Below are 25,501 nucleotides of genomic sequence, written 5' to 3'. Positions count from 1 at the left end.
TGGGTTTCCACCTCTGATTCTTTTATATAAGGCAAAGCAGCGTTCCTATCAATTAAATGTAAACTTATTATTGACTGTGCATCTAAACAGTTTGATCTAATTGTGCAAACATATACTCTCTATAAAAATGAAGTACTTCTCTCTAAAGAAAGAAAACATTAAGTGTCACCACCATCTGACCATGGTGACGAGACATTTCCCTTTTACACTGAAAGTTTCATTAGATTTTAATTATTTTTTTCCTGCTAGCCGCTATGATGTATTTATACATTTTTAAATCAGCTCTCTTGAAAGAGTTATTTATTTATTTATTTATAAAGTCTTAGTCTTTTGTAAGTGGTTTCGTATTGGTTGTTCATGTCTTGTTATGGGGCAAGCCACTAAAATAGACTTTAAAAAGAGGAAGGAAAAAATGAGAACAGCAGAAAAACTGTTTCAGCTTGCATTTGCAGTTAACTCTGCTGGAATCTATTGGCTGAAACTACAACACGGTAAGAGTTACACTTGTTCAGTAATAAATAATGTAACTAAAATAAATAATGTATATCCAGTCACACAGGAAACTTTTTTTTTTGTAACCTCTGAACAACTAGTGCTGGTGTGTACTTGAGTTTCAACAGTGTAAAACTGCAACAGTAAATATTTTAAAAGGTTATTAGAAATAATGATTTTAAAAAGAGTTTTCTCATTTTTACAGTGTTTATATTACAGTAGACTGATCTATGAAACTAAAAATGAGGTGCTGTACTGTTGTATATATTATCTTATTTCATGTAGTGACGTTGATCAGAATGGTTCCTCCTCTTCCTCTGGTGTTTCTGCTCTTGATTCCAGGTGAGCCTCACCTGCACTGTAAAACCCAACAGTTAGGGTAACTCAAACCGTTTGAGTAAACTGTTTGCTTTAAAAACCCAAGTTAGGTTAACTCAAACCGTTTGATGAAACTTGTTGCCTTAAAACATTTAAGTTTTTAAATATAACAATTATGAGTGCACTGAACTTATTTCAGTTGAGTTCACTAAATAAGATATATGCCCAACAAGTCACGGTAACTCAAACCGTTTGAGTAAACTGTTTGCTTTAAAAACCCAAGTTAGGTTAACTCAAACCGTTTGATGAAACTTGTTGCCTTAAAACATTTAAGTTTTTAAATCTAACAATCATGAGTGCACTGAACTTATTTCAGTTGAGTTCAGTTAATTGATTAATTAAGTGCTGATTGAGCATTAGTAATGAACACCTGCTGTAAACAAACAGAATCACTGACAGAAAGAGAAACACAAGAACAACAACTGACTTCAGCCATAACCTTAGATGAAATCAACTGAAATAAAATACATTAAATCTCAAGATCTGATTAAATAACCCCACAAATAGCATCACCAGCTCTACTTATTAATAACCAGACTGACTTTATTTCTGTCAGACATCTACAGAAGATCTTATTGAAAATTAACTAAGGTTTAGATGTTGATTCATTTTCATTTGAAGTAACCATGTTAGAGATCAGTGTCTGCTTTAGTTGGGCTCTTGACCCTTGACTTTTGTGTTAGTTGTTTTATTTCCTCTTTTTTTCAGACTGTTATAACCATGTGTTTTTTGAGCATGTTTATTACAACTCAAAAGCCCAGAGGAAATGATCAGTAGTTGATTGTTGTATATTAATAATGACAATCATCTATTAGAGATTGAGCATAGACTCGTTGTGTGTTTAATCTCTGATTGAATGAACATATTGATTATAGCAAAAGCAATTCTAAAAACCACTTGTTCTGTCACAGTCAGTTAATATAAATGACTTTCCAAACAGTTTGTCCACAAAAAGCTTTCATCTATGGCAGTAACAAGACTCACACAGACATCAACAATCAGCTTGTGAACCTCAACAATGGTGACCATTAAAATTTTTTTTTTTTAAATCATGCAGCAATGCATGCTGGGAGCCATGGATGAGTTTTGTACTATGCTAGTACCCAGCATGCATTGCAAAATTATTATTATATTTTTTTAATGGTCACCATTGTTGAGGTTCATAAGCTGATTCTTGATGTCTGTGTGAGTCTAATTGGTTCCGTAAATTAAAACTTTTTGTGGACAAACTGTTTAGAAAGTCCTTTATACACTCAAAAAAAAGATTTGGTCTAAATTGTTCCAGTGTTCATGTGTTTCCACGCTACAGACTGTTCAAGTAGAATTGAAGCAGTGCTGGAGTTAAGGAGATTAACAGCCTTAGATGAAATCAACTGAAATAAACAAATCACCAGCTTCACTCATTATTAACCAGACTGACTTAATTTCTGTCAGACATCTACAAAAGCGCTTATTTTGAATTAACAGAGATTTAGATGATGATGTTTTATTGTTTTGTTTGATGTTACCATCATAGTGATTAGTGTTTTCTTTAGTTGGGCTCGACCCTTGACTTTGTCACATATTTTTTCGGCTTCTGTAACTGTGTTTGTAAAGCACGTTTGTTATGGTAAGGAAACTCAAAAAGAGACTGCAACCCTAATGGTTACACTCAAAAAAATGATTTGGTCTGAATTGTTCCAGTGTTCATGTGTTTCCACACTACAGAGTGTTCAAGTGGAATTGAAGCAGTGCTGGAGTTAAGGAGATAATTATGTGATGATTGATCATTAATGATGAACACCTGCTGTTATCAAGAAGAATCACCGAAGGAAAGAGAAACACAAGAACTACAACTGACTTCAGCCACAGCTGAAGATGAAATCAACTGAAAAAAAAAGAAGACATTAAATCTATCAAGATCTGATTTAACAGCATCAGACTGACCAGATTGACTTTATTTCTGTCAGACTTCTAGAGAAGCTCTTATTGAGAATTAACAGAGGTTTAGATGCTTTATTGTTTTGTTTGAAATCACCATCAAAGAGACCAGTGTTTCCTTTTGTTGGGCTCTTGACCCTTGACATTTTGGTGTTAATATTACGCTGGTTGCTTTAATTGTGTGATCATTTAAAACACACTTAGCTTAACCAGCGAAGCCAAGTGAAAAAAAATTTGTGGGTAGATCTGGTCGCTGACCTCATTTCAAGTCCAATTTCTGGTTATATAGACATTATACTGTTTTAGATTTTTTCGTAGCTTCATATCTTGCAGTATTGTAAATATCAGATAATTTGAATAATTTACAAATCACCTTGTGCACATGAAGTTTTCATCTGTAGCGATACAAAGACAACAGACATCAAGAATCAGTGTATGAATCTCAACAATGGTGACAGTCAAGAAAATATTCAGATAAAACTCTGAACATCACAAAACAAGCTACTAAAATTCACAACTATAACAGTATACGTAAAATAAAATAGTAAGAAAATAATCAGACAATTCAGCTGCGTTGTTTATTCATGCTGCAATGCATGCTGGGATACATGGGAGAGTCTTGTACTATGCTGGTACCCAGCATGCATTGCAACATGAAGCATTTTGTTGACTGTCACCATTGTTGAGATTCATACGCTGATTCTTGATGTCTGTGATCTTTGCCTTGTTCCAGATGAAAACTTTTTGAGCACAAAGTGATTTGTAAATTATTTAAATTATCTGATTTTACAAGACTACTACATCTGAAGCTATATAAAAAATCTAAAGCAGTACTACATCCATACAATCAGATGTTGGACTTGAAATGAGGTCGGTGGATCATTTACCCACAACTTTTTTTTTTTCTTTTCTTAGCTTTGCTGGCTAAACGAAGCGCGTTCTATATAAACACACAATTAAAGTAACCAGCGTAATATTAACACCAAAATGTCAAGGGTCAAGAGCCCAACAAAAGGAAACACTGGTCTCTTTGATGGTGATTTCAAACAAAACAATAAAGCATCTAAACCTCTGTTAATTCTCAATAAGAGCTTCTCTAGAAGTCTGACAGAAATAAAGTCAATCTGGTCAGTCTGATGCTGTTTAATCAGATCTTGAGAGATTTAATGTCTTCTTTTTTTTCAGTTGATTTCATCTTCAGCTGTGGCTGAAGTCAGTTGTAGTTCTTGTGTTTCTCTTTCCTTCGGTGATTCTTCTTGATAACAGCAGGTGTTCATCATTAATGATCAATCATCACATAATTATCTCCTTAACTCCAGCACTGCTTCAATTCTACTTGAACACTCTGTAGTGTGGAAACACATGAACACTGGAACAATTTAGACCAAATCATTTGTTTGAGTGTATTAACTGACTGTCACAGAACCACTGGCTCTTAGAATCACTTTTACTATAATCAATTAGACACACAATGATTTGTGTTTATTCTCAATGAGATCAGTTCACTAATAGATGACTGTCATTATAAATATATAACAACCAACTACTGATCATTTCCTCTGGGCTTTTGAGTTGTAACAAATATGTTCAACGAACACATGGTTACAACAACCTGAGAAAAAGAGAGAGAGAAAAAAAAACTACTAATACAGAAGTCAAGGCTCAAGAGCCCAACTAAAGCAGACACTGATATCTAACATGGTTACTTCAAATGAAAATGAATCAACATCTAAACCTTAGTTAATTCTCAATAAGATCTTCTGTAGATGTCTGACAGGAATAAAGTCTGTCTGGTTATTAATAAGTGGAGCTGGTGATGCTGTTTGTGTGTTGTTTAATCAGATCTTGAGATTTAATGTATTTTATTTCAGTTGATTTCATCTAAGCATGTGTCTAAGGTCAGATGTTCTTGTGTTTCTCTTCCTGTCAGTGATTCTGTTTGTTAACAGCAGGTGTTCATCACTAATGCTCAATTAGCACTTAATTAATCACTTATTTACTTAACTGCAATGTATATATTATTTTAGTGAACTCAACTGAAATAAGTTCAGAGTACTCATCACTATTAGTTTTAAAAAACTTAAATGTTTTAAGGCAATCAATTTCCTCAAACTTCTGAGTTACCCTAACTTGTTGGGTTTTACAGTGTACACTGCACACTGTAAAACCCGACAAGTTAGAGTAACTCAAACCGTTTGAGTAAACCAATTCCCCTTGGCTTGAACCATGTTAAGTTTTAAAACTTGCAGTGAAGTAATTAATTGATTAATTAAGTGCTAATTGAGCATTAGTGACGAACACCTGCTGTTAACAAACAGAATCACTGAAGAAAAGAGAAACACAAGAACTACAACTGACTTCAGACACAGCCTTAGATGAAATCAATTGAAATACAATACATAAAATCTCTCAAAATCTGATTAAACAACCCCACAAACAGCATCACCAGCTCCACTTATTAATAACCAGACTGACTTTATTTCTGTCAGACATCTACAGAAGATCTTATTGAGAATTAACTAAGGTTTAGATGTTGATGTATTGTTTCATTTGAAGTAACCATGTTAGAGATCAGTGTCTGCTTTAGTTGGGCTCTTGACCCTTGATTTTTGTGTTAATTGTTTTTTTTTTCCCCTTTCTCTTGCTGTTGTAACCGTGTGTTTCTCAAACATATTTGTTACAGCTCAAAAGCCCAGAGAAAGTAATCAGAATTTTTGTTATATACATTTCATTACAATCATCTTGTACAATCATTAGTGAGCTGATCTCATTGAAAGTGAGTATAAACTTATTCTGTGTCTAATCTCTGATTAAAGGGATATTGTATTGACCTTATGAATCTCAACAATGGTGACCATTAAAAAAAAATAATAAATAAATAAATTCATGCTGCAATGCAAGCTGGGTACTAGCATAGTACAAAACTCATCCATGGCACCCAGCATGCATTGCTGCATGATTTTTTTTTTTTTTTTTTTAATGGTCACCATTGTTGAGGTTCATAAGTTGATTCTTGATGTCTGTGTGAGTCTGCTTAGATTGAAACTTTTTGTGAACAAACTATCTGTAAAGTCCTTTATATTAACGAACTGTGACGGAACCACTGGCTCTTAAAATCAGTTTTACTATGAGCAATACAACATCCATTTAAGCAGAGACTAGACACACAATGAGTCTATAACCACTCTCAATGAGATCAGTTCACTAACAGATGATTCTCATCAAAAATTTATAACAACCAACTACTGATCATTTACTCTGGACTTTTGAGCTGTAAATGACATATTTGAAGAACACATGGTTACAACAGCCAGAGAAAACAAGGAAGGAAAAAAACAACTAACCCAGAAATCAAGGGTCAAGAGCCCAACTAAAGCAGACACTGATCTCTAACATGGTTACTTCAATTGAAACAATAAATCAACATCTAAACCTTAGTTAATTCTCAATAAGATCTTCTGTAGATGTCTGACAAAAATAAAGTAAAGTCTGGTTATTAATAAGTGGAGCTGGTGATGCTGTTTGTGGGGTTGTTTAATCAGATCTTGAGATTTAATGTATTTTATTTCAGTTGATTTCATCTAAGGCTGTGACTAAAGTTATTTGTTGTTCTTGTGTTTCTCTTTCTGTCAGTGATTCTGTTTGTTAACAGCAGGTGTTCATCACTAATGCTCAATCAGCACTTAATTAATCACTTAATTACTTAACTGCAATGTATATTTTATTTTAGTGAACTCAACTGAAATAAGTTCAGAGCACTCATAATTGTTAGTTTTAAAAATTTAAATGGTTTAAGGCAATCAGTTTCCTCAAACGGTCTGAGTTAACCTAAATTGGGTTTTTAACCCCTTAACTGTCACCCACAGTTTTGAACAGAGACATTATAGTGCACTATCCAAACTTAATTTTTTATAATTCATGAATGAAAATATTTTGTAACATGATTTTAATGTACCATTTACATGGTAATGCAATGTCTGATTTTAAAATGGGTTTCAAAGGATGAATTTTGAAATTTTAAGTTTTCTACTGATAAATAATTTCTTATGATTTCTAATTCGTGATAGAGAAAAAGGCAACTAAGAAGACTTTCTGTGACAAAGGTCAGAATTCATGTCATGATGTAGATTTTTTTCAGGTGCACTCTTGTCATAAACAGAGGTGTCAAATCCAGGGTCAGAAAGTAAAAGTCCTGCCATGTGTTTATTCCACCCATGAACTCAGCAGCTGATTTCACCAGAGGAACCAACTCATTCCTTTCAAGTCACAAGCAAGTTTCGAGTCAAATCCCAAGACCTCAACGAGTTGAGGTAATTAAGAGATAATTGAGAGACTAATTAAATGATGATTGTGCATTAGTGATGAACACCTGCTGTTACTGTGAATCACAGAGGATCAGATGTTGATGTTTTATTGGTTAAAATGATACCACCATCATGTAGATCAGTGTTTGCTTTAGTTGGGCTCTTGACCCTTGACTCCTGTGTTAGATCTCTCTGTAGCAATGCATGTGCTGTTGTAAAGCGGAGAGATCAGTGCTGTGCAGTGAGCAACTGTTAGTTGTTTTCATATGATGAGGTAATCATCAGGTGCTTACCTGTTTGCATCCAATATACTGTGTGTATATATATATATATATATATACATACACATACAACATTTTTCATTTTTTTAATTTATGTTCTGCTTTTGAATAAACAACTCTGTGAAACCACAGTACGCAATGAATTTACTGCTGTAGTAGTTATAGAGAAAGAATTTTAAATCTAATGCATTTAAATATTTAAACTCCAGTCCTACTCAGACACACACAGACATCAAGAACCAGATGAATCTCAACAATGGTGACAATCAACAAAATGCTTCATGCTGCAATGCATGCTGGGTAACACCACAGTATGAATAATTATTGTCACCACTGTTGAGGATCGTATGATAAGTGTTCATGTCTAAAAGCCTGAGCAATATAATTCTTAATTTTTCCAATATTTAATATTACGATGGCATTTGTTTAATAGTAAATTCCTGCAGTTCTGTAACAGCTGAACGTCAGTAAATAAACCAAAGAGACACCTTCATGATGTTCATTCAAGTGACATAAAAGCCAAAAGTGTAAGCTCATCTGCTTCCTCAAGCTTTTAATTCAGCAATGTGCAAATGTTTGTTGTGAAGCAATATTGCAATTGCTTAAAAGCAATCCATTCTCAGTTACTAAAAGGGTCAAGAGCCCAACTAAAGCAAACACTGATCTCCATGATGGTGGCATCATTTTAACCAATAAAACATCAACATCTGATCCTCTGTGATTCACAGTAACAGCAGGTGTTCATCACTAATGCACAATCAACATTTAATTAGTCTCTCAATTATCTTAATTACCTCAACTCGTTGAGGTCTTGGGATTTGACTCGAAACTTGCTTGTGACTTGAAAGGAATGAGTTGGTTCCTCCTCTGGTGAAATCAGCTGCTGAGTTCATGGGTGGAATAAACACATGGCAGGACTTTTACTTTCTGACCCTGGATTTGACACCTCTGGTCATAAATTAATCTATTACTTTTCCTACATAATTTTTTAACAGAAAAAGTGGTAAAATACCTATTTAGGAGTCTTAGACCTTTCCAACGATATATAGTTTGTCATGATTAGATTAGGATTTAATTGTAAAATAGTGAAGTAAAGGTAGGCGTCCCACAGGGTGGACGGTGACAGTTAAGAGGTTAAGGCAATAGGTTTACTCAAACGGTTTGAGTTACCGTGACTTGTTGGGTTTTACAGTGTAGGACTCAATTTTAGAAATAAAAGGACAAAGGTTTTGGCTGGTTAAATGAAAATATGTATAACTGGTAAAACTACTATAATTAATGAACTCGTTATTGTTCACATGTGCTTGCAAAAAGGAATTTTCATTATTTCATTATTTCTTCATGACTGTTGTTTTCAGGAGTTTATGGACAGTATGGTTGGGGTGTGAGTTACAGTCCTTCATATATCTGTGCACTAGAGGGATCAACAGTGACAATCTACTGCACTTATACATACCCTCCTGGATATAAGATCATGAAAGTGCTCTGGACCAAAACACTTGTTATAGATCATGTAGAGCCTCCAGATCTGTCTGAGGACCCTGAATACAGTCAGAGGCTTCAGTATCTGGGAGATAAACAGCAGAGCTGCACCATCAGACTGAGTCATGTGACACAGAAAGATGAACACATGTACTATTTCAGATTCATCACTGATAAACCTGATGGAAAATGGACTGGTTATCCAGGAGTGACTCTTACTGTCACAGGTGACTTTGATGAGGTTTCACTCTTTTTCTGTGCATTATGATGAATAATAATCAGTGTATGACAGCAGCACTAGATATAATGTGTGTGTTGTGTTCAGATCTTCAGGTGGAGTCTCCTGAGAGAGTGACAGAGGGAGATTCAGTCCGTCTGACATGTAAAAGCAGCTGCGCTCTGACTGACGGAGCAACATTCATCTGGTACAGAAACTCACAGCCATTAACTGAGAGAAGAGACAGAAACAATCAACTCCTGCTGCAGTCAGTCAGAAGAGAGGATGCAGGCAGATATAGCTGTGCTCTACATGGACACACTTACATCTCTCCTGCTGTTCAGCTCAATGTCAGATGTGAGTATAAACCCAGTCAACACGTGAGATCACGCGATGATCACAGTGACAACACAACATTCTCATACGGTGATACTCACAGTGTGAGTAATATGTGAGCTCATTGTGAACTGAAAAAGATGAGTGGGGTTCTTATTTCTGTCAGACATCTACAAAAGTGCTTATTGAGAATTAACAGAGATTTAGATGATGATGTTTTATTGTTTTGTTTGACGTTACCATCGCGGTGAGTAGTATTTGCTTTAGTTGGGCTCTTGACCCTTGACTTTACAACATTGCATTTTTTGGGGCTGCTGTAACTGTGTTTGTAGAGCACACTTGTTATGGCAAGAAAACCCAAAAAGAGACTGCAACCAGGTGATATTGGTTTGTTATTGATGACAACAACACAGTCATCACCTACACTCAATATGCTGTCTTGGTGAGATTTTATTAATCTAAAGTTTCTAAATATAATAGCTCTGTGATTATGCAGGATATGATACAGCAGTCTCATAATAGTTTACAAAGGATTATAAAAGCATAAGCATCAAACATTATTAACTATCCTCTCATTTAAACAAAGAGAGACATCAAGAATCTGTGAAACACAGTTACAGCAGCCCCAAAAAAATTCAAAGTTATAAAGTCAAGGGTCAAGAGCCCAACTAAAGCAAACACTACTCACCACGATGGTAACGAATGTTTCACTTGTGTCTTATTACAGAAATCTGTTAGCTGGGCGTGCACTCATGAACTCATCATGTGAGAGCACTGTGATATCTCTGTGATAGTGTTGAGAAACAGGAAGTAGAATGTGCCCCGGTGACTGATATTTGAACTGCCTCCTCTGAACCTGCTCAACATTTTGAATTCACTATGAGCTCACATATTACTCACACTGTGAGGATCACTGTATGACAATGGTGTGATGTCACTTTGATAATCACGTGATCTCACGTGTTGACTGGGTAGTATAATTAAGGAATGTGATCATTTTAGTAGCTTATCAGGATACAAAATAAATTGGAGCAAATCTGCTTTAGTGCCAATTAACAATGTTAAGGTTAATTATTCTATTCCCTCATTTATCCCTATTAAGGAATCTTTTGTCTGTTTGGGCATTACCATATATAAAATAGTATTTGAATAGTATTCAAGTTAACCCTTTAGGCACCAGGGATTTTTTGAAAAATGCTGGATTTTGACATCAAGATGTTTTTTCTCCCCCCACCCTCTCTCTCTCCTTTTTGACTGGACTTTTAAAGTATTGATTATGTCTGTGGTTTTGTTTTGAATGTTTGTTTTGAATGGATTTTATGATGTTGTATGTGAAAATAAATAAAAAGTTGACAACGAAAAAATAAAATAAAAAATAAATATATATCCTGTAGATCCTCCAGTGAATCCTGTGATCTTCATCAGTCCATCTGGTGAAATAGTGGAGAGAGATTCAGTGACTCTGAGCTGCAGCAGTGATTCAAACCCACCTGCAGAAATCAGCTGGTTTAAAGGAGAAACGTTTGTAGGATCTGGAAAAATCTACAGCATCTCAAAGATCAGCTCTGATCACAGTGGAGAATACAAGTGCAAGTCCAGATATGAAGATATAGATAAATACTCTGATGCTGTGACTTTAAACGTCATGTGTGAGTTAATGATGGTTAAATAACTCTGGTATTTAATCCTATGTGATGTCAAATGCATTGTGATTGTTAATGATATCAGTGTTTTTCTGTTTTAGATCCACCCAGGAATGTCTCAGTGTCTATAAATGGATCTGGTGAAATAGTGGAGGGAGATTCAGTGACTCTGATCTGCAGCAGTGATTCAAACCCACCTGCAGATATCAGCTGGTTTAAGGAGAATCAAAGCTCAGCTGTTGAATCTGGACAGAGTTTCAGTGCACTACAGAGTGGACGCTTCTACTGTGAGGCTCACAATCAACATGGATCTCAGAGATCAGACGCTGTTACTTTCACAGGTGAAGATTTTCTTTTATGAAGGGTGCCCAGTCAACAATTTGATCTCACCATGAGCTCCCAGGATACTCGTGATGAGGTCACAATGTGAGGTAACAGTGAGCTAAAAGTGAACCTTATAGCATGTGAGGTCAATGTGCACTCACTGCACAGACACTAGGTACCCAGCATGCATTGCAGCATGAAATTTTTGATTGTCACCATTATTGAGATTCATACACAAATTCTTGATGAATCTTTTTGTGTTTAAATAACACAGTAGTTCAATATGTTTGTTTTATCATGCTTTTAAAGTTCTTCATAAATGGTCATTGCTGGATCCTATGCAATCCTTTCTTTGCATGTTGTAGTTTCACAGGCAGTGGTGGTTCTACTTTGAATTAATCTCTGAATTTGGATTTTTAACTGTCAGTTCTTTCAGACACACAGACATCAATAATCAGTGTATGAACCTCAACAACGGTGACACAGTTAATGCTGTAATACATGCTGGGAGCCATGGATGACTTTTATGTGCTGCACCCAGAATGCACTGCAGCATGAATCATGTCACCGTTGTTGAGATTCATACACTGATTCTTGATGTCTGTGTGTGTTTGCGATGCAGGAGTTCAAAGCATTTTGTGAAAAATATATTTTAATGTTCTTTTGTGTTGTTGAATGTTGGTATGCACACTCACTTGTCAAGCATTAGTAATGTGGAATTGTTATCACATCATCTGTGCTATCAGAAATCAGTCTTTAGAGTCAGGTCTTTATTCAATGATTGTATCTTTGTCATCAGTTTTTTCTTGCTTGTTTTGTCATAACAAACACAAAGCAGCCGGAGAGAGACTAGAGTTAAAATTGTGAGGGCCAACTAAAACAAACACTATTCTCTATAATGGTGACAAATATACTTTTCAATAAAACCAACATCTGAACCTCTGTAATTCTTAAAAACTTTTGTAGAAGTCTGACAGAAATAACGTCAGTCTGGTTAGTAATAATGATGCTAGTAATGCTGTTTGTGGAGTTGTTTAATCCTCCTCTGCTGAGATCTTCAGAGATTTAATGTCTTTTATTTGCAGTTGTTTTGCAGGCTGTGGCTGGAAGTCAATAGTAGCTGTTGTGTCTCTGCTCGTCTCTTTTTTCTTAAGCAGGTGTTCGTCACTAATGCTCAATCAGTACTAGATTAATCACTTAATTATCTAATGAACTGCAGTGCTGCTTCAGTCTTATTTTTTTACTCTGTAGTATGCATACTGAGCAGTGTTCATTTCATTGGTTAATCTGGGCTGACCCATGTGGGGCCCTCATGGAAACCCGAGAACAAAACTGGCTGGGCCCCAGTTAGATAGACCAGGTGCCACACATCTGGGCCCCACATAAGATTGTTGGCTGGGATATTATTTCACTGTATTATGCCACTGTCTTCACAAAGAAGTGTCTAGAGTAATGAAATGATTGTCTAGTCATCAACTATATTTTTACCGTGTTGTTTTATGTTCAAGACTTTTTAATGCAGCCTACACTAATCCATAATGGTCAGTAAGCTAAAAAAAAAAAAAAAAAAAGGCCTGCACTGACAACGAAAATTAGAAGGTAGTAAATATTTGGGTGGTGTAATATTATAATACGATGTCATTAATCAATATATTAGGATAACCCATGTTATTTAAATTACTAAAATAGCCAATACACAATAATGAGAAATAATAATTCACCACAATGCATAGGATGATGCTATGACAAATTCTAGCACACAGCTTCACCTAGGCCCAATAATTAATTTGTTTAGTTATATAATTTATAATTTGAATAAGAGATCAACACCAATAAACTTCGGGTAATCAAAAAAATGTTTTATTCATTACATCATAAATCGGATTTTTTCTTTTCTTCAGGAAACGGCAGACTAGAATAGAATAACTAGAATAAATAGCAACACAGTAGCGAACAATAAACGATATGGCAAGACAAAAATTAAATAATAAAACCAAAGTTTGACCAATTATGAGTAATGTTAGGCTAAAACATCTAAATATGATGTCTGGAACACTGTCAGATGAGCCGTCAGATGCTGAGCCGACCCAGGACACATAACTTACCATCAGACTCACCATCACTCATGGCATTTAGTGTTTCTAATATCTACCGTCTTTTAGTAATTTTGACTTTATTTATGAAACTGATAACCGTTAAATCGGTGAGTGAAAGGCGTTGCTTAGAAATGTACAATGTTAAAACATAAGCGGCAAGAAAATGGCAGCGCGAAAATACATGCATTATATAGCGGGTAAATTTGACCTTATACTTATAGGTATAAATGCTCCGTTTTTTGATCTGGTTTTATCTAAATCATTTTTAAAAACATTGGATTGTAAATGACATAATTTTAGTAAAAGTCAATGACTGGGAAACTTGAATGTTTTGTTGAAAATCTGATATGTACATTTGAAAAACAGCCACAGGTAAAATTTACCCCATGGCAGTTCTAGTCTTAATTATCTCATTAACTTTAACTCTTTGAGGACTTGGGATTTGACTTGAGACTTGCTTGTGACTTGAAAGGACTGACTTGGTTCCTCCTCTGGTGAAATCAGCTGCTGAGTTCATGGGTGGAATAAAAATATGGCAGGACTTTTACTTTCTGACCCCTGGATTATCCACCTCTGATAAAACATAATCTAAACCTCTGTTCCTTCTCAATAAGATCTTCTGTAGATGTCTGACAGAAATAAAGTCAGTCTGGTTATTAAAGTGTGAAGCTGGTAAAGCTGTTTGTTGAGTTGTTTAAATCTTCAGTTGATTTCATCTAAGGCTGTGTCTGAAGTCAGTTGTAGTTTTTGTGTTTGTCTTGTTTCTCTTTTCATCAGTGATTCTGCTTGTTAACAGCAGCTGTTCATCATTGGCTGAATTCACTCATTAGTGTTCATTCTCTCTGTCAGGTGGACTATATTAGTAAACTCATGTAGGGATTAGTGAATGAGGGTGTAGGTTATGATTTGAAACACAGTCTCTTGAGTGTTGACTTTGAACGCTGTTAATACACGATATATAGCAGCATGCTACTTTCTCGAAAATGACAAATATTACCCAGAATGCACTGTTTTAATGGAAAACAGCATGTTACTGTCAAAATTTTGCCATTTTTTACAGCAATTTTTAACAGTGTATATATTACATTTCTGCCCCCCTCACTTCTGAAATGATGGCTATGCCCCTGTGACTGGGTGTAGCTTTGAGAGTCAATCTTAACTAATATCCTTCATCTTTCAGTGCATCATGGTCTGGGTTGGCCTGTCTGGCTGGGAATCACAGTGGCATGTGTAGGATTATTCATCATTATCATCAATATTGTGTTCATAATGTAAGTTGGATTCTCAATTGCAGTGCAGGTGGAATTGCTTCATGTGATAAGTAGTAATAAATCTTTAAACACCACTTACCCTAATGTCATAAAAGCAGGAGAAAACGAAGAGGTGCAAAAGTTGAAGATGCCGCACCAAAACAGGTAAATCAGCCAGACATGACCAGAAATATTTGTCATGTACTTTTAGCTAGGTTTCATATGTACTGTATAATAATTCATTTTCTTTCATTTCAGGATGATCTGTACAATAATGTAGCCGAGAGGGACGTTCCCGTGTCTGAATCAGCTGCTTGTGATGATGCTCCGTATGCCAGCATTTCATCCAGCAAACCCAGAAGGGACAGAGACAGAGATGCTGAGGAGATCCAGTATGCGACAGTCCAACATCACAAAACCAAACTGATGAAGAGAGCAGAGGAGAACGAAAACCAGTATGGAAATATCAGGATTCACCGGCCTTGTGCTGCCATGAGGTGCAAAAATAAAACTTCTGTCATCATCTGCTCACTACTCAAAGAAACGTGCTATACAAAGTGGCTGTATTTTAAAAATGACTTTATCATCATGTAATCTGAGGCTTTACATCATCATGTTTCTGTTTTCATTTTATTTTGTTTTAGGCGATCAGATGTGGAGACTGTGGAAGAGGTCTCTGTGATCTACAGCCACGTCAAATGAACAGACCGTTATGAAGCCTGTGTTCAGACATCAATCTGGTCTGCTGGGAAAAGTAAAAGCCACAAATATTGATTGAATATGAAAAAAAGGAAAAAAAAAGAAAAAGAAGTTAATTAAACAATGTACTTGAAAGTATGGCTACTTAATATAGCATGCAATTCAACATAATTTATGGCACATCAAACCAGCTGAACCGGAAACAGAAAAAGTCAAAGTTAAAAAAAAAATAAAAAGCTTTTTGTTTGATGTTGTGATGTAGCATGCACTTTAAAACGTGAACCTGTGCAGTTGTTGCTTTAAAGGGATATTTATATCCGATACTACATACTTTAGTAGCTTCCCAGTCAGCAAACAAATTTGGCCCAGATTTGGCATGCATCTGGCAAAGCTGGCATTCATCCGGCACTGGCATACAGCATGTGGGCCAAACATGGCCCGGGTTTGGCAGAGATGGTATAGGGTTTAAGACGGCACACAAGACATGGGCCAGATGTCAAATGCAGTATTTGGCCCAGATGTCAAATACAGATATGTGGGCCACATAAGTATTGCCGATCTTGACCCATATTTAAAATCCATTTCAAATATTTTTGAGTAAAATGCCAATGTTTTCCCATACAGTAAGGTAATATATTCACATAAATGTGAAACTGTTAAATATATTTTGAAAATATATTTTTTAAATGCATAACATGAAGCTCGTGTTGTGTGTTATTATGTGTTTACTTGTATGCAAAATTATATTCATGCCTCATATGATATTATATAATATATGATGTTATATAGTATATTATAGAATAATATATTCTGTTGTTTTATATATATATATTCAAATATTCATCTGCCATTCATCCGGCACTGGCATACAGCATGTGGGCCAAACATGGCCCGAGTTTGGCAGAGGTGGTACCGGGTTTAAGACGGCACACAAGACATGAGCCAGATGTCAAATGTAGATATGTGGGCCACATAAGTATTGCCGATCTTGACCCACATTTAACCTCTTAACTGTCACCGTCCACCCTGTGGGACGCCTACCTTTACTTCACTATTTTACAATTAAATCCTAATCTAATCATGACAAACTATATATCGTTGGAAAGGTCTAAGACTCCTAAATAGGTATTTTACCACTTTTTCTGTTAAAAAATTATGTAGGAAAAGTAATAGATTAATTTATGACCAGAGGTGTCAAATCCAGGGTCAGAAAGTAAAAGTCCTGCCATGTGTTTATTCCACCCATGAACTCAGCAGCTGATTTCACCAGAGGAGGAACCAAGTCATTCCTTTCAAGTCACAAGCAAGTTTCGAGTCAAATCCCAAGATTATTAAGAGATAATTGAGAGACTAATTAAATGTTGATTGTGCATTAGTGATGAACACCTGCTGTTATTGAGAATTACAGAGGATCAGATGTTGATGTTTTATTGGTTAAAATGATGCCACCATCATGGAGATCAGTGTTTGCTTTAGTTGGGCTCTTGACCCTTTTAGTAACTGAGAATAGATTGCTTTTAAGCAATTGCAATATTGCTTCACAACAAACATTTGCACATTGCTGAATTAAAAGCTTGAGGTAGCAGATGAGCTTACACTTTTGGCTTTTATGTCACTTGAATGAACATCATGAAGGTGTCTCTCTTTGGTTTATTTACTGACGTTCAGCTGTTACAGGACTGCAGGAATTTACTATTAAACAAATGCCATCGTAATATTAAATATTGGAAAAAATTAATCAGGCTTTTAGACATGAACACTTATCATACGATCCTCAACAGTGGTGACAATAATTATTCATACTGTGGTGTTACCCAGCATGCATTGCAGCATGAAGCATTTTGTTGATTGTCACCATTGTTGAGATTCATACGCTGGTTCTTGATGTCTGTGTGTGTCTGAGTAGGACTGGAGTTTAAATATTTAAATGCACTAGATTTAACATTCTTTCGTACTGTGGTTTCACAGAGTTGTTTATTCAAAAGCAGAACATAAATTAAAAAAATGAAAAATGTTGTATGTGTATATATATACACACAGTATATTGGATGCAAACAGGTAAGCACCTAATGATTACCTCATCATATGAAAACAACTAACAGTTGCTCACTGCACAGCACTGATCTCTCCGCTTTACAACAGCACATGCATTGCTACAGAGAGATCTAACACAGGAGTCAAGGGTCAAGAGCCCAACTAAAGCAAACACTGATCTACATGATGGTGGTATCATTTTAACCAATAAAACATCAACATCTGATCCTCTGTGATTCACAGTAACAGCAGGTGTTCATCACTAATGCACAATCATCATTTAATTAGTCTCTCAATTATCTCTTAATTACCTCAACTCATTGAGGTCTTGGGATTTGACTCGAAACTTGCTTGTGACTTGAAAGGAATGAGTTGGTTCCTCCTCTGGTGAAATCAGCTGCTGAGTTCATGGGTGGAATAAACACATGGCAGGACTTTTACTTTCTGACCCTGGATTTGACACCTCTGTTTATGACAAGAGTGCACCTGAAAAAAATCTACATCATGACATGAATTCTGACCTTTGTCACAGAAAGTCTTCTTAGTTGCCTTTTTCTCTATCACGAATTAGAAATCATAAGAAATTATTTATCAGTAGAAAACTTAAAATTTCAAAATTCATCCTTTGAAACCCATTTTAAAATCAGACATTGCATTACCATGTAAATGGTACATTAAAATCATGTTACAAAATATTTTCATTCATGAATTATAAAAAATTAAGTTTGGATAGTGCACTATAATGTCTCTGTTCAAAACTGTGGGTGACAGTTAAGGGGTTAAAACCCACTTTTTTAACCGGGTATGCTGAATGCTAAGATTAAGGACCCCCCTCCCCCCATCGCTTTTAGGACACACTCAAAAAGGAAAACACCGTGGCAGGTGTCGATTTAAAAGTATGCACATTCCTACCCTAGGCTATTTGTAAATGAAATTCATCTCCAATCCTTCTTCTATCGTTTCAGGTTTATCCATAGTTATTCGAATGCTAGAAAACAGCTGATTTTCCAAGTAAAAACCGCCAAATAACATTTACACATAGTTACGTTATGATACGTAATATTCAGAGCGTGGGGAGATGTCTCTGCATCAACTGAATGAATCTTTTTTTTTTTCCCCATTTATTTTTTAGTGAATAGGAGTTAAAACTCCCACCCGGATGACAATAATAGATCATGCAAAATACAAAAATAAAATAAATAATAAAATAATAATAATATATTTAAAATATTGCCAAGTAACGTTGCAAACAACAATAAAATCTCAGAAGGACTTTAACTGTAAGCGACACAAGTATACGGAAAACAAAGGTATTGTTTCCTATTTTTTCCTGATGTTTGTTATTATTTCAAATTTTGTATACATTTTTATAAACTTTTTTTAATTTATTTACTACTTAGGCATGTTGACAATAACGCCATCAACATTGTCTATGACCAGATATGTTTTTAGTGGACTTTCAAAATTTGCTTTGCTTGAGAAAGCATGAAAATATACAGTTATGATTTATTTATTTTTTTTTCATATGATTTCGTCGGGTTAGTTTTGCATCAAACACAATGTAATTTTTGGCAATCGAGATCTGGCAGCAAAAGCGCATTTTTCCACCTGGGCGAGCGCTTCGCGGACAGCTTACCTCGCTCATGAAATCAGTCGTCTACCAGCTAAACACTGAGAACGCGCTACAATCCTGACGAGTCATAGCCACAGAGCGGAGGCGCCAAAGCTGCGGAGAATCCGCTTACCCGGAAGCTTCCGTCACTGTTTCACTGACGTAGATTTACAGAAAATGACCTTTTTTTTTTCAAATAAATAATTTTACATACTTATTCCCAACACTTTATTAAGCTTTAAGTCACATCTCAAATGACAAGAGATCAACTTATAATCATGTTTATATTCATTAGCCCGTGAACTCTACGGCCTGTATGCAGCGCATTCGCAGCTTATATGGACGGAACGCCACTGTATTATATGTTATATTATAGAATAGTATATCCTGTTGTTTTATTTATATACAACTGACTTCAAACAATGTTTTGCATTCACTGCTTTCATATTCTCATTCAATTTACAGTTTGATGTAGGCCTACTAAACAATACATGATGAAATTTCAGGACATTTTATTTGACTTTTGTACTATTTATGTAAATGCATAACTTTGATGTGTTTTAGGCCATGCTGGCCAATCAGAAGCCTGACAAAGTTTCAAGTAGGCGGAGATAACAGCGCAGGCTCCGACGTCACAAGCCAAAAACTCTGGTTTTGCTGTACGTTACATGATAACACTGCAACCGGAGTTCTTTTAAATCTTCTCCCTGGCAGGAGTTTTCAAAATGTTCGGTTTCAGTGACCTGGTGCAGAGTTTGCGTGAAGACGAACTGCCAAACCGCATAGAAAAAGCTGCTGTTTTGAAAATAACCGCGTTCGTGTGGACGGCCAATGAGCGCGCGCGGTGAGCATTCAAATCACATTTAAATTGGAGCGGAGGAGGCTACCATGGTAACGGTGTCAACTCAATCAGCTGACAAGTAGCGAGAGGCTCTCTGCTGTTTTCACTGCTTTCAGGTAAGTTTAGTTCCTAAAGTTACACAAATAATACATATAACTGTTCCTGACACTTTCTTACATGTTACTGACACATTTCTGTTGAATCTTTACTTTACAGGAGTGGTTTAGTGTCTTCAAAAAGACTGTTAGCATCACAACCGTTAACTATAGAGGCTAACAATTAGAGGTAAGCTAACTTATACATTTAAGCTCTCATTAATGAACGTTTGAGCTTTTAAGCACCTTTTATGTGTAGATGAGCGGCTTTGATAGTTTTGTAAATTTTTGTTGATACTTTGTCAATAGATAAATGGAAGTCACTATAAGCTAATTCATTTAATCTAAAAGTCTGCACTGTGGGGTCAATCAGTGACATCACTTACATGAACTAATGGGCTGAAACTATTTCAAACACGTTTTGAACTTTCATTGCAAACAAATATTGATAAATTGTACTGTGATTTCAGGAGCGTCAGAAAAAAATACCTAAAACAGGGGAAGTTACAAGAAAATTTGTAATGAGAGCTGCTGACAGAGATACAGGAAACACAGGTGATCTGAGAAATCTTATTAAATAACTTTATATGAATTTTTCACAATATATTTCAACTATATCATCATGCATCTGTAAAACCTAAGAATATGAATTCTGGTATCTTAAGATTTTTTGTATGTTTTGTATATTATTATTATTGCATTTCACCTCTGCTGTAGTTTGTTTATTTCTAATAATCCTGACATTATATACTACATTTTGTTGGCTATGTGACATATTGTTCCTATTCTTCCATGCTGATGGCTGTGCTGCAGAGCTGGAGCGGAACAGATCTCCTGTCGAAGAACATCTCCAAAGCGCCATGAACCATCTGACTAGTAAGTAAAACCTCAAACATTCAAAAGTTTGTCGAATATTTAAAAAAATATATCAAATAAATATCAAATATTTCCCAGACAGCAAGCAGTGTCGGCCCAGATCCGGCCCACATCTGGCCCGCATGGATTTCACACCGACACTATGTTGCTGTCTGGGTTCCTGTATGTCCTACAAGGCCATCTTGTTTAACTCTGCTCTGAGGACACTTCATACACAACAACCTACAGAGGGGTCAATCATAATTCAAAAAAAGACACAGATGATAATAAAAAAGTTATTTGAAATTAAAATTAATAACGGTAAGACAGAACCAGTACTGTGAACGCACCTCACTTCAAACTGTAACGGTCTGTATATTATTTTCTAAACTTAAAATGTAGTGAAATTTTTGTTCAAGCAGACTTTGTTGCTTGTGGAAACCTCACGCGAGCCTGAAAGATACTTAAAACTTAAAATATTATTTGCACTCTTGAAGACTGTTCACCAAATACTAAATTTACATCCGGTGGCGCCGGCCAAATACATCCGGTGGCGCTGCTCTGCTGGCGACTCGGACACGTGTACATTGGCCAGCTTGTTGTGTCTTTAATGTTATATTATTTCAAGTTACGTTTAGTGTGTTATCAAAATGAAGATGATACTGGCACAGTTTTTGTTGCTGGTGCTGATCGGAAGGGTGATCTCTGTTGGGAATCGAGAGTCACCTGTACGCACATTTGGCATGCTGCCCATCTATTATAGCAGGGAGGAGCTGCTTTTGCTGAGGCCTGCAAGGACGACGCTACCTGTAGACATACCTGAAGTTGTTAGCAGGCAGCGTGTTTGTTCGGGGCGACCCGGAGGAGAGGAAAGAGGGAGGAATTCGACAACGCCTCCGTAATCGGGAAATAAACCACCGCTGCCGTCTATGGTCTTAAGTAATGTGCGGTCTTTGAGAAACAAAATTGAGGAACTGCGCATGAATTCAAGGATATGTTACGAGTATCGAGACTCCTGTTTGATGGTGTTCACAGAGACCTGGCTGCACCCTGACATCCCCAACTCATTGGTGGACCTTGAAGGGTTCTCCCTTGTTCGAGCAGACAGAGATGAATCTTCGGGGAAGACAAGAGGCGGTGGTGTTTGTGTCTACATCAGAGAGGGTTGGTGTAGCCAGTACACGGTAAGAGAGTCTGTGTGTAAACCAGATGTGGAACTACTCTGTTTATCGCTGAGGCCTTTTTACCTCCCGCGAGAATTTGGAAATATTATTATTTGTGCAGCATATGTCCCGCCAAGTGGAAACGCGGCGAAAGCGGCTAGCTGCATAACAGACTGTGTTCATAAACAATTACAACGTACTCCTGGAGCTCCGATCTTCATTCTTGGCGATTTTAATCATTGCAGACTGGACTCTTCTCTCCCAGGTTATGAACAGTACATAAAATGTGCTACCCGAGGAAATAAGATTTTAGATAAATGTTACGGGAACGTGAAGGATGCATATGTGGCCAAGCCCAAACCCCCTCTGTCGAACTGTGATCATAACACGATTCATTTGGTACCTATTTATAAAACACTTTTAAAACGCTCAAAGCCACAGACGAAGACTGTATTAGTTTGGTCTGATGATAATATTGAAATTTTAAAGGGTTGCTTCGCTTGTACAGATTGGGAACTGTTTCATGATATGGATATTGAGGATGCTACAGAGACAATAACAGACTACATTAATTTTTGTGTGGACACAGTTGTTGAGAAGAAAACAGTAACTGTATTTCCTAACAACAAAAGTTACATAACAAAGGAAATTAAGGAGTGTTTAAATAGGAAGAAGTTAGCTTTTAACAACCAAGATAAAACTGAATTAAAATCAGTTCAAAAGGAATTAAATAGTTTGCTGAAGGAGGCTAGGACAAAACATAGAGACATCATAGAACAAAATTTTAACTTTGGGAATTCCAGGAAATTATGGGATGCTATGAAAGTAGTAACCAATATGGAACCTGTCCGGAACAGGCTTATAACTAGTAATGAACAGCAAAGAGCAAATGATCTGAATGATTTTTTTCTAAGGTTTGAGTCCCCATTAGAGGAACTGGTGGATTTAGACTCTATTAGATGTAACTCAGATTGTAGATTAGAAGTTGTTCCTTATACAGTCTATTCGTTATTTAAAGGCATATGTACCAAAAAAGCTACGGGTCCTGATGGAATTTCTGCTTTTTGATAAAAACTTGTGCTGATGAACTTACTTCAGCATTTTGTCCTATTTTCAGAGATCTTTAGATATGCATAGTATTCCTTCATTGTGGAAAAAATCCATAATCATGCCAGTTCCCAAGAAAAATTGCCCAGTTGATAACTGTGATTTTAGACCTATAGCTTTGACTTCAAACATCATGAAATGTTTTGAAAGACTAGTAGTAAATGTTTTAAAAGAGGAGGTTAAATTATCACTTGACCCATTTCAGTTTGCTTATAAGGCTGGACGGGGACAGAGGATGCCATTAATTGTATCTCTCATTTAGTAAATAGACATCTAGAGGATACCCAAGCATATGCACGTTTACTTTTATAGATTTTAGTTCGCTTAATACTCTCCAACCTAGGATATTAATTAGTAAACTGATAGAATTGAAAGTGAACCCCTTCTGTATTAAATGGTTTTATACATTTTTAACTAATCGTACACAACAAGTAAGGGTAAATAATTGTTTCTCTGAGGTGAAAATCACCAATAAGGGGACACCGCAGGGGTGTGTTAGTTCACCCATTCTGTTTACGTTATATACCAATGAGTGTGTTTCAAGTCAGGATAATAACTTCTTTATTAAATTCTCCGATGATACGGCAATACTGAGTTTATTGCATAGGAACACTACTTGTTTGCAATACTTTTTAGAAGTTGATAGATTCGTAAGATGGTGTGACGAGAATTCTTTGATTTTAAATGAAACCAAGAAAATGCTTTTCGACCCTAGATCTGTGGGGGATCACAGTCCTGTAATAATAAATGGGAATTCTATCGAACAGGTATCATCACACAAATACTTGGGTGTCTATATGGACAATTTGTTATGTTGGTCTTCTCATGTCAACGGTCTTTGTTCTAGATTGCAGCAGAGGTTACATTTTTTGCGAAGGTTAAAGGTATTTGGGGTAAATCGGAGGATTCTGTTTCTGTTTTATCAGTCTGTTTTTGAGAGTTTGATAAGATATGGTATAACAGCATGGTATGGAAATCTGTCTGTTCAATCTAAATCAAAACTTGCCCGACTTGTACAGACTGCTTTAAAAATTGTGGGTTGGGAAGAGAAAAGACCTATTCAGGAGATGTACGAGGTTTCTGTTTTAAGACGAGCAAAGAAAATTGTTGCTGATGATACAAATATTTTACATGACTATTTTACTATGTTACCATCAGGGAGACGATTGAGGATTTTGTTATGTAAATCAAATCGCTACAAAAACTCTTTTGTGCCTATTGCTGTTAAATTATTTAACAGAGAAGAGCAAAATAAGTGGCGTGTGTCGCCAGCTTGGCTTATTGTAGTTCTAATATACTGATATAGGTAAATCATTATGAGTTGTTATGTGTAGTTGTGTCAATGTTATGTACTGGCCATGTCTGCACACTTCACCACCAAAGCCAAAATGAGCATTGTGAATGTAAGAGCCTCACACTACATTCTTTGTTTGAATTGTATTTCAGGGCAGTTCGTGAAGACGGATAAACTGGACAGAAGTCGGTTCCAGATCTTAGGTTCATGCAGATATTATTCAGGGACATGAACACTTGAATACTGCAAAAATAGAGAAACTACCTTATTTAAGAATTTTGTGTTAATTGCGTGAACATTAAACAAATATATATTTATTTTACTGTTTTTTGTTTTGTATTCCAAAGCACCTAAAAGCCAATTCACACTGCCATACACCAACAGGGTGAACACACTGACCAAGCAAAACAAATAAGCATGTTTTTATAGTTTTTGTGAAAGTGTGAACTGACAATACTGTATGCTAGGTGTGAGATTCATTCAACTTGGTTTGCTGATTAAACATGATTAAATATTTGTTCAGAATATTGTTGTTGTTGTGACTATTCATCTGGGAGGGGTGTGTATCAAGTGGCTTGGTTATGGTTTTGTTGAGGCTGACATGTGGAACCCATCTGGTCCAGCGAATAGGACCAGAACAGGGCCAGCTATGGTCATACGGGTCTGGATTCCAGACAAGGGCCACACATGGGTAATTAACTTGGCTGAGACTTAGGCCAGTTCTGGCCCATGTGTGGCCCTTGTCTGGAATCCAGACCTGGTCCACACTAGGACCGTAATTCATTGCGGTATATGGGCCAAGCAAAAGCTGATTGTGTGGGCCGGAGCTGGGCCAGAGAAAAATTGCTATCTGGGTTGTTTTGTGATGTTCGGTGTTGACTGTCACCATTGTTGAGGTTCATATGCAGATTCATGATGTCTGTGTGATCTTATTCCCATTTCTGTGTAATGATTTAATTCTCTAAACACTGAAGTCGCAAAATTGCAACAAGACATCATATTTCATGAAATGGGCTGTTGTTCCTAATATGGTGTAACATCAGACATGTGATACTTCAATTATAGACCAAAATTGTTC

General features: G+C 36.2%; 2 protein-coding genes across 5 annotated transcripts; both read left to right on the top strand.

Annotated features, from left to right (window-relative positions):
* Positions 1-320: 320 nt before the first annotated feature.
* Positions 321-16,643, top strand: LOC131542189 (sialoadhesin-like). Of its 4 annotated transcripts, none has more exons than XM_058778613.1 (10): positions 321-491; positions 778-834; positions 8,734-9,084; positions 9,183-9,431; positions 10,805-11,059; positions 11,155-11,394; positions 14,654-14,744; positions 14,843-14,888; positions 14,982-15,220; positions 15,368-16,643. In XM_058778613.1, the coding sequence occupies exons 1-10, from the start codon at positions 368-370 to the stop codon at positions 15,423-15,425; spliced, it is 1,710 nt and encodes a 569-aa protein (XP_058634596.1). In that variant the 5' UTR covers positions 321-367; the 3' UTR covers positions 15,426-16,643. The 4 variants fall into 4 exon arrangements, with proteins under 4 accessions (XP_058634596.1, XP_058634587.1, XP_058634606.1 ...); XM_058778604.1 differs by having other exon boundaries at positions 322-491; positions 14,840-14,888; XM_058778634.1 differs by lacking the exon at positions 321-491 and adding an exon at positions 607-651 and having other exon boundaries at positions 14,840-14,888.
* Positions 16,644-19,553: 2,910 nt separating this feature from the next.
* Positions 19,554-23,090, top strand: LOC131536701 (uncharacterized). The gene is made up of 4 exons (XM_058769755.1): positions 19,554-20,194; positions 20,475-20,559; positions 20,818-20,880; positions 21,895-23,090. Exons 2-4 carry the CDS (start codon positions 20,526-20,528, stop codon positions 23,088-23,090), a joined length of 1,293 nt encoding a protein of 430 aa, XP_058625738.1. The 5' UTR covers positions 19,554-20,194; positions 20,475-20,525.
* The last annotated feature ends 2,411 nt before the right edge of the window (positions 23,091-25,501 follow it).

The sequence above is a fragment of the Onychostoma macrolepis genome, chromosome 01 (genome assembly GCF_012432095.1).
Source record: "Onychostoma macrolepis isolate SWU-2019 chromosome 01, ASM1243209v1, whole genome shotgun sequence".
NCBI lineage: Eukaryota > Metazoa > Chordata > Actinopteri > Cypriniformes > Cyprinidae > Onychostoma > Onychostoma macrolepis.
Note: the sequence above shows the minus strand (reverse complement) of the source record. Positions and strands in the feature narration are given on the sequence as shown.